The sequence below is a fragment of the Malus domestica genome, chromosome 14 (genome assembly GCF_042453785.1).
Source record: "Malus domestica chromosome 14, GDT2T_hap1".
Lineage (NCBI taxonomy): Eukaryota > Viridiplantae > Streptophyta > Magnoliopsida > Rosales > Rosaceae > Malus > Malus domestica.
Genome location: NC_091674.1, coordinates 2527143 through 2543779, shown reverse-complemented (window position 1 = coordinate 2543779; position 16637 = coordinate 2527143). Strand labels below are relative to the sequence as shown.

The window sequence follows — 16637 nt, the reverse complement described above, 5'->3', positions numbered from 1 at the left end:
CGACATCGCCCGCCGAAACCTATATTATTCAAATTTATTTTAGGTTTTTTTTTTTTTGACAATAATATATTTACACTGAGTGGAAGAATTATTTAGTAGGTCGTACCCAGTGCACAAGGCTCCCGCTTTACGCAGGGTCTGTGAGAGGTGAATGTCGGCTAGCCTTACCCCCATTTATGAAGAGGCTGCTCCCAAGTCTCGAACCCGAGACTTACCGCTCATGGGCGAAGACATTTGCCATCACACCAAGTGCGACCTCCAAACTATAAGAAGATATGGCTCGTTGAATACACATAAAAAGGTTAGAACAAAGAATTAAATTTTAAGGTATATTTAAAGGTGGAAGTGAATGATTTTTCATTTGGAGGGGAATTAGATGAAGGACTACAAGTTATTTTATTTTTATTTTTTGGAATAAACGATATTATCTAAATTAAGAGATATGAGATGTGAGGTGTGCTTAACCTCACAATGTGTTAGTAATAATGTAGTTCAAATTTAATTTTGACGAGAATTAAACCTAATAACTCTCACTTACAAGTAAAAATAAATACTACTAGACCGAAGTACTACCGAATCTTCCTTTAAATTTGTAATTCTTATGAATCTTCCTTTTTCTTTTTCTTTTTTTAAATAAATCCCAAATTATGGAGATTTGGTTTCACGCTTCAAAACATGATTATTGTTCAGCCACAGTAAGAATATAGACAGTCTACAGAAATATATGTAGACATAGTCCATGAATCACGAATCACGGGCTTGTCAGCTTCCCGCACAAGCTTAACCACCGCCGGCCACACACTCAACCCCACCACCCTCCCCCCGGCGGTGGGGCAGCCGCAACCATGTCAGCACACTGATTGTCAAAGTGCAAGAAGAGAGAGAGAACTGACCAAAAAAAAAAACCTAGCCTCTTTGGCAACATTTTTACTTGCGATTTGTACTAGAGCGAAATATATGGTAGTAATGAGAGACGGGAAAAGGGCAGGGGAGACAGAAGAAAGCCATGTATACCGAGCAAAGCATGAAATGAAAACTAGGCATGTTTACGTGCATTGCGTGATTCCGTGTTTTACAACTTTCACAGACTAAAACGCAAATGCAGAAGCCAAAGAGAGAAGCTCATACATGAGCAGTTCCAAAAGGCCTTCAGAAGACAAACCACAATAATTTTGAAAGAAAGCTTTCCTTGCTAATTTTGAAAACAAAAATTCTAGTCTCGGCTATAGCCTAATGTCTGTACACAGGTCCGGCCCTGACTACTAAGGTTTCGACATTGCAACAAAAATAAATTCTGAAAATTATCGAAACAGCTTTCTTCTACCATTTGATCGATTTTTCCTGGAAGTCAATTGTCGCATTGGGAATCATCTTGCTTTTCTCTAACTCCCTTGTAATTTTTTCCAAGTCCTGGGAAGAATAAACTATTACCATCTTTTGCAAATTCTGAGCATACTCGATAATGTACCTTGCTAACTCCATTCCATTAGACCCGTGGCAAAGCTCTATAGCAACGTGCTTGAGCTGATAAACAAAAGCGAGGTTTTGCAACTTCCAGTATTCCATGCTAATCCCCGATGCCTGGAAAGGAAAACAGGCAACATGCAAATCAACCCAAATTTAAGAAAGAAATAATTGCGTTATAATATATACCAGGATGAAAAAAAGCAAGAGGAAGAGAGAGAGAGAGAAGGAGAAAGAAGTACAGAGGGGGAGCTTATACTCTTGAAGCAAGCACCGGCAAAAACTTACATTAGAGGTAGGGGCACCAGAAGGCGGATTCAACATTATGCATAAAGTACAAAGCTTAGGCATTGCTCTGAAGAGAGAGACCATTGCTGGGATCAGCTCATCAATAAAGCTTCCAATTTCGATACACAAAGAACTAGTATCACATAGTGGAGCTGGCCTAGATGATAATTCCTTCAACGGAAGAGCCTGCAATGGTATATTGTTTCTCATTTTATTTTTTATTCTTTTCAACAAAATTTAGCATTGGTATGAATTTACATTCTGATAATCGTAAAACTAATATCATCACATTGGAGCATAAGAAACGTAAATTATCTAATCCTATAGTTTCCAGATAACAAAATGAGAAAAAAAAATTCAAATTGCAGAAACAAACTTGTTTCGCAATATATTTTTTATTATTTTCCACAAAACTCAGCATAGAAGTGAATTTACATTAGTTAATGTAAGATTAATGTCATATCTCAATTTTAAAACAGCATTGTAGCTTAAGGAACGTAAAGTAACTAATCCTATCATTGCCATATCACAAAGAAGTAAAGGAAAAAAGTTGAAAGAAGTTCAAAAAGAAAATTAAAAATCAGTTTGAGATGTTACAGTTCTGTTTACCTTAATGGTCGCTTCATTTAGCATAAAAAGTTTAGCCCTGCATAAACTGTGAAAAACCTCGACTGTATTGTCCAAGATATCCAGTGTTGGCTCCAAGAAAAAAGAAGCTACTTCTAAGCGTTCTAATTTTCCCAAATTTGAGTGATTCATCAAACTCCCGAACCATTTGAAAGACTTCAGATTTGGAGCAAACATATTTAAGGATTTGTTTCTCGGTGAGTCAAATACCCAGCAAATACGTATGTACTCAAGCTTCTCACATGAGATGTTAATATGACATTTATCAATCAGAAAGAAACCAGAACAGTTTAGTATTTTCAGAGACGAGCTTTCAACAGAAATTTCTTGTGTCACACAAACGTGTTCAAGGCTTAATTCCTCAATGAATTTACAGCAACACGAGATCCATTTGAAAAATCCACCACCATCATCTATATCAACATTTTTCAACTCCAAGATCTTGAGATTAGATTGAAAAGCGAACGACGGATTCTTAAGAACTGTACAGTTCAGGTGCAGTCTTAGATGCCTCAAAGTTCCACACAAAAAGACACTAGCAGGAAACAGAAACCGTTCCTCCTCGTCCTGATAATTCATCGCCACATCAAGCACTTCAACATTACACCTTACTGCATTTTCAATCCACGTAAACAGTCTGAAACTCGCACAACAATCACAGACGCATTGTGCTTCTTCATCTTCACCCTCACATACATCATGCCTATACCAACGAAGGCGAAAGCTTTGTATCTTATTATCGCCACGGCGGAATAAGAACCTATCCAAATAGGTAAACAACTCGAGCCGCTTATAACAAGTGGACGTATTCACCGAGGAAAATTCATCCAAATTCAACTTGGGAGATGACAGGCAAAGTTCTCTGCATCTTTTGGACACACAACCGAAACGAGCGAGGTCGGTTACAGCAAGTAGGCAAAGAATGTGATGGGAAATCTGGTCTGGAAGCTTACTAAATACATCTATCATACTCTCACTTTCACGCCGACCACAAATTCCTTCACCTCGACGACTTGCAGAAGCCATTAACTTAAGCTTGCGACTCGTGAACTAATTTCTGTGGTAGGGGTTTGCAATGTAAAGCTGGAATTTCAATTTCTACTACGATGCAAAGAGAATTGAACACCAAATCATCAATGTGAATCAAAATGCAGAAAAGTGGTACTTACCCATTTCGTACCAACAGAATCCGATCATACTGTAGCTAGTAGCAGCACGTTGGAGCCAAAATTGGGGCCGATGCATTGTGCCCTTACCTCGAACTCGAAGAAAGAAGAGTACAAAGAACCCTAATTTTATAAAATTGGGGGTGTCTTTTTACTGATTTTTGAGAATATATATATAGGAATCCTTAACAAGGGGATCCATTTTTTCTAAAAAAATTGAGACACCTTTTTAACAATTAGATTTGACTTTAATGAAATTGTGTGCCATGTAATTTAGTCTCAACTATACAATTTCATTTAAATCAATCCAACGATCAAAATGGTGTTCCTGTAAAAAAAAAAAAATAGGGATCCCTCTTGTTAAAGGGCCTGTATATATGCCCTTTGTGCAAAGAGATTCTCATTTTTTTTTTCAAAAAATGGGGATTATGTGTGGGCTCACTTCACATCGAACTTCAGCAATCCGAACTGTCTATTTTGTAAGTCTCGTTTTATAGACCATACAAAAATTCAATTCAATCCGAAACTATTTGCCTATATAATTATTAAGATAAAATATCATTTTTTTCTTATATAACAAAGTATTCGTTAATTTCTTTGAATTCAATTAGATGTCTTAAACATTTCTGATTTGGCTAATACTTTGCAAGGATAATCTATAAGGTGCAACTTGAAATATAAACGGTTTAGATCGTTAAAGTTTGATTGTGGTGTGAATTCCACAACTAATCTCCATTTTTATAAAAACAAAAAATGAGAATCCATTTCCTTAAGGTTTCCTATAGGCTTATTATACAAAATGGTCCCTGAGATTTGCATGATCAATATAAATGGTCCCTGAGATTTAAAATCACTAGAAATGGTCTATGAGATTGTCCACTATCCATGATTTTGGTCATTCTGTTAAAAATTATTTGGGCAATTTTCAAAGTTTTGTAACTCAATCGTTTCTTAATCAAATTCGAACCATAATATATTAAAATGAAGATAGAAAAGTGTAGAATAAATTGAGTTACAGAACTTTGAAAATTGCCCAAAGAGTTTTAGGAATGACCAAAATCATGGATGGTGGACAATCTCAAAGACCATTTCTATTGATTTTAATCTCAGAGACCATTTTTATTGATCATGCAAATCTCAGAAACTATTTTGTATAATAAGTCTTTCCTATATATATATATATATATATATATATATATGAAGCACTCATGAAAAAGTTGTTTTTGTAAGCGACCATTTACCACACTTGTATTCATATGTAGTTAAATCAATAAAACAACGACATTAGCTTTGATTAGTAGTGTGTTAACTCTCTCTCTCCCTCTCTCCCCCTAGCGAAATATAGCAAAGCGATGCAAAATCGAGTTTGAAAGTGCAAAGTGACGCAAAATTGAGTTCGAGAGTGCAAGGTGATGCAAACGAAGTTTCAGAAGTCAAACTGAAATTGAAGTAAAATTACAAGGGACATACCAAAAAATAAGCCTTTAACGAGCTGATTTAAGATCTGCTTGGTCGTGGATTCTTTTTCTCCTACATTTCGACTTTCCCTAATTCGAGAACTTTTTTCCATTCAACGATAAATTTTAACAACGCTATATCAACATGTGCATTAAGGTTTCGATATGATAGCAAAACACAACTTCTGAAGAACATCAAATTTGCTTTCTTTGTTTATCTCGTTTAGTATTCCTCGAATGCTTCTTCGAAGTTTTCCTTAGTCTTCCTCCCAGTCGAAATCAAACCGTGGCCTACTGCGGTAGCCTGCCTCAAAGATAACTGTGGCCTTGGACATCTTCTTGCTATCATTTAGCTTCAGTATAGCATCATCAGACAGATCCAAAAAATATTGTATGCACATTTGCTCCAGGTTCTTGGCATGCTCGAGTATATACCGTGCAAACTCAATCCCGTTATTAGACCCATCCAGCTCTACGGTAACCTCCTTAATCTGATCAATAAAATCCAGATTCTGTAGCTTCCAGTATTCCTTATCAAACCCAGATACCTGCAACAGCAACAAGTCAACAAGCAACCAATTTGAAATTTTCCCCAAAATAAGAAACCAAATGAAATACCCTAATAAGCAATTCTACTAATATAAGGAGCATTTCAATCTCCAAAATACAGTATCAAATGCCAGAAGTTTCATCACAAGAAGATATAAGCATGCTTAAGAAGCTAGTAACAGCTTGGCTTCACCAACAAGGTGTCCATGTTGATGAGTTATTATGTATTCGCAAGCTCAGTGACGTGACAAAAACACTAAAAAATAAATTATTCTTGACAATTTTTACTATGTGTCGACAAGTTTATCTTAAAACGGGACCAAAATAAACATTGGGACACTGCGTACTTTGGAGAATTATTTGATTTCATCTTCAAACTTAAAATGTAACACTTCATATTTTGGTTGTTTTGACAACTTTTACAATGTGGAGACAAGTCTCTTAAAACAGATGTAAAGAAATTATTACGTATTTATGACATGGAGGTTAATAATATTTATAACTAGCTCAAGTTGGGATCATTTTTTCTCATGAGTAGATGGAGGTTTCATGATATTAAGAAAGGAAATCATAGACTTAACTTACATTGGGTTGAGGGTCCATAGAACTTGGGACAGCAAAATAAGTTATGTATAAAGTACACAATTTATGCAATCCTCTTAATAGAGAGACCACTGCAGGAAAGATATCATCAGAAAAGCTCCGTAGATTCAATTCCAAATAAAAAAGACGATCAAATTGAGCATGCGTGTATCCTTCCCTGAACAAAGCCTTCAATGTCATAAAGGCAAAACCTATATCATGTTTCTCATTTTGTTACAACATGTGAGACCATTTTAATGTAAAAGCATCTTTATCCTGTTTAAACTGAAATGTAAAGAGAAAACAAAATAAATAAATTATTTCGGATGACAAAATATCAAGTTTTTTTCACCGGAGGTTGTGGTTCTCATTACCTGAAAGGTTGCTGCATTTAAAACAAGATGTTCAACCCTGTGTAAACTGTAAAAATGCTTAATCAGTTTGTCAGAGTCGTCTGCTTTAGGCTCCAGGCAAATATCAGCTTTTTCTAAACATTCTAGCTCTCCCAGGTTCGCCTGATTCACCAGGCTCCCCCTCCAACATAAATCTTTGAGTCTCGGAGCAAAAATATTCAACGACTTATCATCAGGTGAACTAAACCTCCAGGTAATATTTATGACTTCAAGTTTCTCACCTGAGATGTTAAGATGGCTCAGTGTAAAGCTGCCACCGTCCACATATCCAAATTTTTCCAGAGAAGAGCTCTTGATGATGATATTACCTCTTACACTAATACCAAAAAGAAATATTTCCTTGATGAATTTGCAGGAACATGAGATCCATTTGAAAAACCCCTCATCTTCTATTTTAACATTTAATAACTTCAGGTATACAAGATTCGAGGAAAAGGCAACGGAAGGTGTTTTAACCATTGTAAAATCCATGTCAACCGCTAGAGAAGTCAAAGTTGCACAGAGAAAGACACAAGAAGGAAATAATGTGTACAATTCATCCTCAAAATCAACTACACGGTTCTTAGCATCAAGAACTTTAACATTACACCTCAGTGCATTGTGAATCCAAGTCATTATTCGAAAATGCTCATTAACACAGAAGCATGGTGCTTCATCATTTTCTTCGTATACAGCGTGACTCTTCCACACAAGACGAAAGTGCCCTATCTTATTATCCCCGCGTTGAAGCAAGAACCTATCCAATGAGTTCACCAACTTCAACCTAACCTCACACGAGGCCTCGCAGAAACAGATAAAGTTCTCTGCATCTTTTGGACACAATGCTGAAACAAGCAACGTCCTTTATGGTAAGAAACGAAAGAATTCGATAAGCAATTCTGTCGGGGAGACCGCTGAATCTGTCTTCCTCACGACTACGACTACGACTACTTCCTTCACCCTCCAAACTTGGCTACTTGAACTAGCCAATGTCTCATGCTTCAATTCCATGAAACCTAAATTTTGTGTTTTGGGGTTTTTCAATTGAAGCCGGTTTCGATTAATACTACGGGGATTTGAAAACCAAACCCTGAAAAATCAATTAACACACTGAAGATTGAACCGAAATAAAGAAAATCAGTTGCGAGAGAGTGTACTGTGTACCATTCTTGTACCCAAATGAGTTCGAGCTTACTCTGGCAGTGCAGTTAGTAGGAGCGGGTGCGAACACAGATGGGTGAATGTGCCTCCATCTTCCTTGGCGCTACAGGTTCTGGAGTTCGATGAATTCGAAGAAGGGCGCAGTAAACCCTAGCTTTGTTAATTTGGGGGTGGCGTTGATTGACTGGTGTTTCAGACGGTAAATGGGTTTAACTCTTGAAGTCTTGATTCGGGGTGTCGATTTTCGTTTGGGTCAAAAATATCACTCTTTTCTTTGGTTCCAATGTGAAAAGTTAAATTTGATTCAACGTACATTAATTTTTTTTAACCGATAACATCAATAAGTTAAATAATTATTTATAACAAAAATAAAAAAAGTAGGTATTAAATTGGCATCATAATACATAGACATAATTATTTTTCAACAACGTGATAAAATTCTATATCAATATTGCACTCAAAATTAAGCATGATCTTAAGTTGCTAAAAATTTCAATCACATCTTATGATTCTAAAACTTCATGGTTTTGATTTGAAAGGCTTAAAATTCAAGCGACTTTGATTTCGGTTTAAAGTGATGCAAATTAAGTTTCAAGATGATGCAAAAATTGAGTTTCAAAGTGCAACGTGATGCAAATTAAGTTTCGGAATCCCAAATGAGATTGAAGTAATTCTTTTTCTCCTTGATTATGGTTTTCTCTAATTCAAGAGAATTTTTTTCAGACGATAAGAATTAACGACGCTATATCAACATGTATATTAAGGTTTCCATATCATAGCAAAAAACAACCGCAAAACATCAAAACTGCTTTCTTTGTTATCTCGTTTAGTCTTCCTCAATGTCTTCTTCGAAGTTTTCCTCGGAGTCTTCCTCGTAGTCTTCATCGGAGTCTTCCTCGTAGTCTTCCTCAAAATTAACTGCTGCCCTGGACATGACAATTTCATTTAGCTTCTGTATAGCATCATCAGGCAGATCCAATAAATGTTGTAAGTGAATTTGCTCCAGGTTTTTGGCATTCTCGAGTATATACCGTGCAAACTCAATCCCGTTACTAGACCCATCCAGCACTATGGTAACCTCCTTAATCTGATCAATAAAATCCAGATTCTGCAGCTTCCAGTATTCCTTATCAAACCCAGATAACTGCAACAGCAACAAGTCAACAAGCAACCAATTTGAAATTTTCCACAAAATAAGAAACCAAACGAAGCTAAGAGCAGCTCGGCTTCACCAAAAAGGTGTCCATGTTGACAAGTGATTATGTATTCACAAGCTCAAAGACGTGACAAGAACTCTAAAGAATAAACTATTCTCGACAATTTTTACCATGTGTAGAACAACTTTATCTTAAACCGGGACCTAAATAAATATTGGGAGACTGCATTCTTAAGAGAATTATTTGATTTCATCTTAAAACTTAAATCATGACACTTCATCTTTTAGGTTTTTTGACAATTTTTGCAATGTGGAGACAAGTTTTAAAACAGATGTAATGAAATTATTACGTAATACGACATGGAGGTTAATAATACTTGTAACTAGCCCAAGTTGGAACCAAATTTTATTTCATAAGTAGATAGACGTTTTACGATATTAAGAAAGGAAATCATAGACTTAACTTACATTGGGTTGAGGGTCCTTAGAACTTGGGACAGCAAAACAACTTATGTATAAAGTACACAAATTATGCAATCCTCTTAATAGAGAGACCACTGCAGGAAAGATATCATCAGAAAAGCTCCTTAGATTCAATTCCAAATAAAAAAGACGATCAAATTGAGCATGCGTGTACCCTTCCCTGAACAAAGCCTGCAATGTCATAAAGGCAAAACCTATATCATGTTTCTCATTTTGTTATAGCAAGTGTGACCATTTTAATGTAAAAGTATTGTTATCCTGTTTAAACTGAAATGTAAAGAGAGAAACAAAATAATTAAATTATTTCGGATAACAAAATATCTAGTTTTTTTCCACCGAAAAGTAATATTCAGTATGAAGGGTTGTGGTTCTCATTACCTTAAAGGTCGCTGCATTTAAAACAAGACGTTCAACCCTGCGTAAACTGTAAAAATGCTTAATCAGTTTGTCAGAGTCATCTGCTTTAGGCTCCAGGCAAATAACAGCCTTTTCTAAACATTCTAGAGGTCCCAGGTTTCCCTGATTTACCCGACTCCCCCTCCAACATAAATCTTTGAGTCTTGGAGCAAAAATATTTAACGACTTGTCACCAGGTAAATTAAGCATCCAGGTAATATTTATGATTTCAAGTTTCTCGCCTGAGATGTTAAAATGGCTCGGTGTAAACCTTCCACCGTCCACATATCCAAACTTTTCCAGAGACGAGCTCTTGATGATGATATTAGCAGTTATACTAATATCACAAAGATATATTTCCTTGATGAATTTGCAGGAACATGAGATCCATTTGAAAAACCCCTCATCTTCTATATCAACATTTAATAACTTCAGGTCTACAAGATTCGAGGAAAAGGCAACGGAAGGTGTTTTAACCATTGTATGATTCATTTCAACTGCTAGAGAAGTCAAAGTTGCACAGAGAAAGACACAAGAAGGAAACAATGCGTACGGCTCAGCCTCAAAATAATCTACATCGCTCTTAACATCAAGAACTTCAACATTACACCTCAGTGCATTATGAATCCAAGTCATTATCCGGAAACGCTCATTAACACAGAAGCATGGTTCTTCATCCCTTAGGTCGTCACTGTCTTCTTCGACTACAGAGTGATTCTCCCACACAAGACGAAAGTACTCTATCTTGTTATCCCCGCGTTGAAGCAAGAACCTATCCAATGAGTTCATCAAACTCAATCTAACTTCACATGTGGCCTCGCGGAAACTCTTATACTCACCCGAGGGTGTTCTCGTAGTCCTGAATTCAAAATCCAATGACGGAGTTGACAGATAAAGTTCTCTGCATCTTTTGGACACAATGCTGAAACAAGTGACGTCCTTTATAGTAAGAAACGAAAGAATGCGATAAGCAACTCCGTCGGGGAGACCACTGAATCTATCTTCCTTATGACCAAGACTACTTCCTTCATCCTCACAACTTGAACTATCCAATATCTTATGCTTCTGTGCCATGAAACCTAAATTTTGTGTTTTGGGGTTTTTGTCAATTGAAGCCGGTTTCCATTTATACTACGGGGATTTGGAAATTAAACAGTGAAAACATCAATTAACACACTGAAGATTGAACCCAAATGAAGAAAAGCAGTTGCGAGAGAGTGCGTACCATTCTTGTGCCCAAATGAATTCGAGCTTACTCTGGCAGTGTAGTTAGTAGGAGCGGGTGCGAACACAAATGGGTGAATGTGCTTCCATCTTCCTTGGTGCTACAGATTCTGGAGTTCGATGAATTCGAAGAAGGGCGCAGTAAACCCTAATTCTTTTAATTTGGGGGTGCCATTGATTGACTAGTGTTTCATGAGTGTGGGGTGCTAAGACGGTAAATGGTTCTAACCGTTGATTCGGGGGGTATCGTTTCTCGTTTGGGTAAAAAAATAACTATTCATTAGTTCCAATGTGAAAAGTTATATCTGATTCAATTATATTATTTTTTAAATCAATGATAGGGTTAGTGAGTTAAATATTCATTAGTTCCAATGTGAAAAGTTAAATCTGATTTAATTATATTTTTTTTATATAAATGATAGGGTTAATGAGTTAAATAGATAATTGTTGATATGAAGAAAAATCAGTAAAGATTGAACCAGCACCATGATGCATATGTATTATTGTTTATAGCAGTCTGATAAAATGCCACAAGCTGATGTGATTGAATATACATTTGACTCTAATCATTTTTGGACTAGAATGTTTAGAAAATATTTGTAATTAAAGTGGTTTAGAGCAGACTAATTCATAACGGGTTACATTCAAGAGTGTTTATTCACATAATCGAGGTCTTATTTTGGCCTTCAACATGCCCAAATGTTAACCAGAAATTGAGTTTTAACGTCTACAATGCACGTGTGAAAAAAGTAGTTTCATGTTGTAATAGTTGAAAGTATTTTTCAACAACCAAAAAACACTTTTGATTAAAATTGACAATAAATTAAAAAGCTTCTACATCATAAGTTCATAACTGTGTTTTATTATTATTTTTATTTTTTGTCATTCATAACTGTGTTTTATGAAGAAGCACAAAAATTCTTAATAATTTTTTTTTTCAAAAGCACTTGAATTCTTAATAAAAAAAATTAGATGAAACCTATATACTATATGTGTGTGAATATAAAAATTTAATATATATATATATATATATATATATATATATATAAGAAAAAGAAAGAAGTTGGAGAGAGTTAATGTGGAATTATTTATTTTTTAAATTAAAGATGTTATAATAATACGTGGGTGATGTTGAAAATAAAACAACAAAATTTAAATTCTACGAGATCACATCACTACCTAAGATTTTATTTTTGTTATAGAGGACTCTATTGTCTTTTCGCCCTCTTTAAATCTACATCGCAATTATTTCCAAAACTAAAGCGGGATATAGTCTCTTCTAGCATAATTGTCCTAGTTTGGCTCTTTAACTTCATCACACCATCAAGTTGATTTGGGAAACTCAACAACATCCATGGTACAACTGAACGGTATGGTAACCTCCTTGATTTAAGCGGAAGAGGATTTGCTTCGGACGTTAGTGTTCGGAGTCTTCTCATCAAATAATATGGATCGCATAAATTAAATCCAACGGTCTCCATTAATTCATTTCCCTGGCCCACCACACATAACCGATGACCCTGAGTTGACTTGCACACCAATCAACGGTCCAGATTGCTTGATGAGGAGGCTCCGGACACTAAGGCCCGGAGCGGATCCTCTTCCTGAGAGATAAAATAAAAGAAGTTGCAACTTCCAATGCTCCATATTAAACCCTCAAGGGCCTTTGCGAACTCAACAACATTTTCTCACTCAATTTCTCTCTTTCTCTTTGCATTTTCCTCACCAACATAATTATGGTGTGTTCCCATCTTACACCTCATCATCTAACACGTGTCTTTTTAACTAATTATGGTTAACTTTAATATTAAATGTTTTTTTCTTCTAATTTTGAAAAAAAAAAAACTATATTTAAGTGAAATGATACGTGTCAAATGACAAAGTGCATGATGAGTATATATCATAATTCATTGTGGGGAACATAAACGCATCCAAACAAATCTTCAAACAAATCTCAACTTATGAACACCCCCTGATGTTTTAATAACTTCAATAAAAAGATTCGGGTTTTGATTTAAGTTTTATTTCCAATACTGCATTCGAAATTAGACATGATCTTAAGTTGCTAAATAGTTTAATCGCATCTTAGATTCTAAAACTTCATGTTTTTTATTTGGAGGGTTTAAAAATTCAATTTATTTTGGAAGATGTTTGACTTACAGCTGGCTCGCGGATAGACCGCGAACCAATTGTTTATAGAATTGTCAATTATAAATACAAAGTATTAGCTAGAGAAACTTTTCAACCTAGAGAGGTTAAAACAAAGATCGGCATGAGTGGGTAGAATCCATTATGCTCTATTTTAGGATCAAATTGGACCCGATTGTAACCCTTCCTGGGTTCCTACCCATTACTTGTCTCATTAATTTTTTTCTATATACAACGATATTATACTTTAAATAGTGATAAATTTGGTTTAAACCATACAATGAATCAACCGTAATAATTAGAAACCGAAGATCCAAATATGGGACTTTCAACTTTTTGAAATATTTTTTTTATCAATTGGGCTGAATATGGCCACAAAGTGTTCAACTTTTCTCTACTCCAAATCTTAAGTATGTGATGCTGGGGACCTTTGTTTCTGTTGGTGTCCAAGTGGCTTTTCGGCGGCAGTGATTGTTTGATGCTGCTAGGGTTTGCTTCGTTATTTAGGGTTTGTTTTGTTGTTTTTTATGTTTTGGGCTCAAAATGTTGTTTTGGGCTCCTTGGTTATTGTGAGGGTTCATTTTGTTGTCGGTATATTAGTATTTGGGTCTTCTCATATAATATATTGTGTTGATAGTAAAGTAACAATTCACCAAAAAAAAAAAAAAAAAATCTCAAGTATTTTTTTGAACAAACAACATATCTACACTAAAGGGATGGAGGAGTGAGCTAAGCCTCACAATGAGCTAGCAATAATGTGATTCAAATTCGCATTTGGTGAGAATTGAACCTAAAATCTCACACTTATACGTGAAGATGAATACCACTAGACCGTAGTACTATATGACAAATCTCAAGTATTTGAAATGGCCAGTTCTTTTCTCTTCCAAGAAGAATGCCTTGTCTTTGGGCTGATCATGGTACACTAATTATGTAGTCTGTCTAATATTACTCGATTTACAACCGTTTTGGGAAGGTCTAGTGCACTTTTGTTTCACCGTTAACAAATTAATAACAACACAATTTTAGAAATTGAAATTTGTTTTACTAAGAGCGTAATTTATCCTTGAGTTTATATTTCATTTAACAATTGAGTTGTTACAGTTAGTCACGTGCTAGTTAATTTACTTTTATTAGGGTTTGCATTATTTTGACCGATCGTTATTATATTTCTTTTTCTTTATCGTAATCACTTAAATTTAATGCACTTATTCCATAAGAAAAGAATAACTTTAAAAAGGAGAAACAAGAGTAGAAGCATGTAGAGCTAGCTAGCCAAGAATTGAAGATAAAAACATGAAGCCAAATAGTCTCGTACCCATGAATTATGCAAGGCTCTTTGGATTAGTGTTTTAATTGTTACTCTTTTCAACTTCGAGTAGGTCTATCTCATTTCAAAGGGTTTTTTTTCTTAACTCTGTGTTTCTGTAGACCTAATGAAGGTAAAACATGAAAGGAAAAGAATTTCCACAGTACGGTTTTATCGATTTTATTATATTTCTTTCATTTGAATACACTATCTTTTAATTCTTGTAATATGGAGAAGTTTCTTCACCAGGTAAAGGAGCTTCAATTGAAAACAAGGTTACTTAAAAGTGTTTTTTTATGTTCTTGGTTTGATGTGGATTGTTCTATCATTCAAAGGGGTTTTTTGGTTTCAACAAAGGGCTTGAGGTTCCTTCCGTTTATCTGTTATGTTTAAAGACTTTCTAAAAGATTTTGATAAGACTACTAATACATGCATTCATGTAAGAGGTAATCAAGACAAATTCATTACAAGATTAGGAGAATCAAGTCTTCTACATCTGAAGAGGTTAAACATGTCCCGTCCATAATTATAGCTTTGCAAAATATTATTTTTAAATAAACAGTTTCAAACTATATTCATATATTATCTCCAACCAAATAGGCTAAACATGTCTCATCCACATTATTATTAATTTTTTTTTGAAACAAGAAGAAATTATATTGAAGCTAAAACCCTCGAGTACAACCATTCCCTACATACTATATTACTTTTAGATGAACAATTGTAGACTATATTCATAGCATCTCAATAATTTATTACTTTAAAATGTATTAGCTTATTCAATTAAACTACCATATTATAGTTATTTAATGATACATCCTGACCCAGAATGTCCACTAGGACTCCAAATCGAGCTGTGCTGGTCGACACCTGGAAGGTGACGAAGCCGTAAAGTGTAGTGATGTGGAAAATGTGAGTAAATTTAAACATAAAAGTGCCTAAATACAAGAGTGCGCTGGTGAGCGGGAATGAACACATTTCACACGTGACATCAGAGCATAAGTAAAGTACAGTAGAGTGAATTGAGAATTATACCCTCAGAGATAACCACTTATACTGAGATTAGCCAAGAGTCCTCGTTGATACGAAAGTTCAGCTACTAAAACTTGTAGGGGCAAAAACAAGGGTGAGTGGCCTGAAAAATGAAGTTTTAATGAAAACCTTTTGAAAACGTTATAACCCCTCGCTGTAAAACTTGTATAGTTTCCAGAAAATCATACTACGTATAAATATGAAATCAAATGCAAATCAACAATAATTCCATAAGTATGTCACATCACAATATCTCAACAGTAATATAAGTAAAACCAAGTGTTTAATCAATCTATACTAGCACACAAGTCGGAGTCGCCTAATGCAACATGTATGACTAAACTGATGCTCATATATCTATGTTAGCATACGAGTCGGAGTCGCCTAATGCGACCTGTATAATAGGACTGGGTGCAATCATAATATACGTTGTAGTGCTATAATCACGTGAAGACTGGCGCTATTCGCGGTCACCTACGAGTCGGAGTTGCCTAATGCAAATTGTACGACATGACTGACACTTACTTAGATCTAAGGTGAGCGTGCGGTGTGGAGATGAACAACACTTGAAAGATTGGCCTTGGCCCTTGGCGAGCACTAACACCGGGGTGTAGCAATAATGAGTAGACTATATAAATATAAGCATGCCACAGTGATTTAATAGTTCTAATCAACATACTAACATTCATAGCTGTAGATATAATTATGGCATCAAAGATTATAAGCATACCTGTGTATCCCGTAGGATGAAGCATATTTCATATATTTCGTCATTTCGCTAATTCTTATAAACTTTGATCTAATCCAGGTGTACGTAAGAAATTCTTTTTCAAATGCGTAAATGGAAACTATCAATCATATATATATATATATATATATATATATATATATATATACTATAAAAAGGAAAAGACCCGCTCACCTGAAGTCCATGCTACAACTCCTTAGCACGAATATCGAGGCGTCACGAACGATCGTCGCCTAGAACAAATATCAAATCACGTCTTAGAATTCTTATTGATAGAACACATAACTTACATAAAACACATCTCCAAAGATGTTCTAGAATGATTTGAAACCCATTGACCAAAAGTCAACCGTCAGTCGAAGGTTGACGGTAGGGTCCACAACCCTATGTAACTCGATCCGGAAGATTCGCACCTTTCCTATCCGTAACTTCCCAAGAGTTTCAATAAACTTCTA

The 16637-nt window shown here is 35.3% G+C and overlaps 3 protein-coding genes across 6 annotated transcripts; all 3 read right to left on the bottom strand.

The window, feature by feature from the left end:
* Positions 1 to 1025: 1025 nt before the first annotated feature.
* Positions 1026 to 3747, bottom strand: LOC103454033 (F-box/LRR-repeat protein At4g14103-like). 2 transcript variants are annotated; one of them, XM_029092996.2, is made up of 4 exons: positions 3549 to 3747; positions 2362 to 3436; positions 1753 to 1938; positions 1026 to 1581 (listed from the first exon to the last, which is right to left on the bottom strand). In XM_029092996.2, the coding sequence occupies exons 2-4, from the start codon at positions 3403 to 3405 to the stop codon at positions 1321 to 1323; spliced, it is 1491 nt and encodes a 496-aa protein (XP_028948829.2). In that variant the 5' UTR covers positions 3406 to 3436; positions 3549 to 3747; the 3' UTR covers positions 1026 to 1320. The 2 variants fall into 2 exon arrangements, with proteins under 2 accessions (XP_028948829.2, XP_070668118.1); XM_070812017.1 differs by lacking the exon at positions 1753 to 1938 and having other exon boundaries at positions 2362 to 3733.
* Positions 3748 to 4969: 1222 nt separating this feature from the next.
* LOC108175198 (uncharacterized) lies at positions 4970 to 7959 on the bottom strand. 3 transcript variants are annotated; one of them, XM_070812073.1, is made up of 4 exons: positions 7721 to 7868; positions 6508 to 7615; positions 6137 to 6322; positions 4970 to 5550 (listed from the first exon to the last, which is right to left on the bottom strand). In XM_070812073.1, the coding sequence occupies exons 2-4, from the start codon at positions 7159 to 7161 to the stop codon at positions 5260 to 5262; spliced, it is 1131 nt and encodes a 376-aa protein (XP_070668174.1). In that variant the 5' UTR covers positions 7162 to 7615; positions 7721 to 7868; the 3' UTR covers positions 4970 to 5259. The 3 variants fall into 3 exon arrangements, with proteins under 3 accessions (XP_070668174.1, XP_028948824.2, XP_070668175.1); XM_029092991.2 differs by having other exon boundaries at positions 6508 to 7959; XM_070812074.1 differs by lacking the exon at positions 6137 to 6322.
* A 389-nt stretch (positions 7960 to 8348) lies between these two features.
* Positions 8349 to 11171, bottom strand: LOC103454016 (F-box/FBD/LRR-repeat protein At1g16930-like). Its single transcript, XM_008393602.4, has 3 exons — positions 9704 to 11171; positions 9311 to 9496; positions 8349 to 8830 (listed from the first exon to the last, which is right to left on the bottom strand). Exons 1-3 carry the CDS (start codon positions 10793 to 10795, stop codon positions 8513 to 8515), a joined length of 1596 nt encoding a protein of 531 aa, XP_008391824.3. The 5' UTR covers positions 10796 to 11171; the 3' UTR covers positions 8349 to 8512.
* Between the last annotated feature and the right edge of the window lie 5466 nt (positions 11172 to 16637).

Bases quoted from the DNA above. Each gene is read 5' to 3' on its own strand.
- LOC103454033 (XM_029092996.2), bottom strand. From the start codon at position 3,405: ATGGCTTCTGCAAGTCGTCGAGGTGAAGGAATTTGTGGTCGGCGTGAA. The intron at 1,939-2,361 runs GTAAACAGAACT...ATACCATTGCAG, and splicing joins TAAATGAAGCGACCATTAAG to GCTCTTCCGTTGAAGGAATT. The intron at 1,582-1,752 runs GTAAGTTTTTGC...TTTCCTTTCCAG, and splicing joins CTGGTGCCCCTACCTCTAAT to GCATCGGGGATTAGCATGGA.
- LOC108175198 (XM_029092991.2), bottom strand. From the start codon at position 7,161: ATGACTTGGATTCACAATGCACTGAGGTGTAATGTTAAAGTTCTTGAT. The intron at 6,323-6,507 runs GTAATGAGAACC...ATGACATTGAAG, and splicing joins TAAATGCAGCAACCTTTCAG to GCTTTGTTCAGGGAAGGATA. The intron at 5,551-6,136 runs GTAAGTTAAGTC...TTGCTGTTGCAG, and splicing joins CTATGGACCCTCAACCCAAT to GTATCTGGGTTTGATAAGGA.
- LOC103454016 (XM_008393602.4), bottom strand. From the start codon at position 10,795: ATGGCACAGAAGCATAAGATATTGGATAGTTCAAGTTGTGAGGATGAA. The intron at 9,497-9,703 runs GTAATGAGAACC...ATGACATTGCAG, and splicing joins TAAATGCAGCGACCTTTAAG to GCTTTGTTCAGGGAAGGGTA. The intron at 8,831-9,310 runs GTAAGTTAAGTC...TTGCTGTTGCAG, and splicing joins CTAAGGACCCTCAACCCAAT to TTATCTGGGTTTGATAAGGA.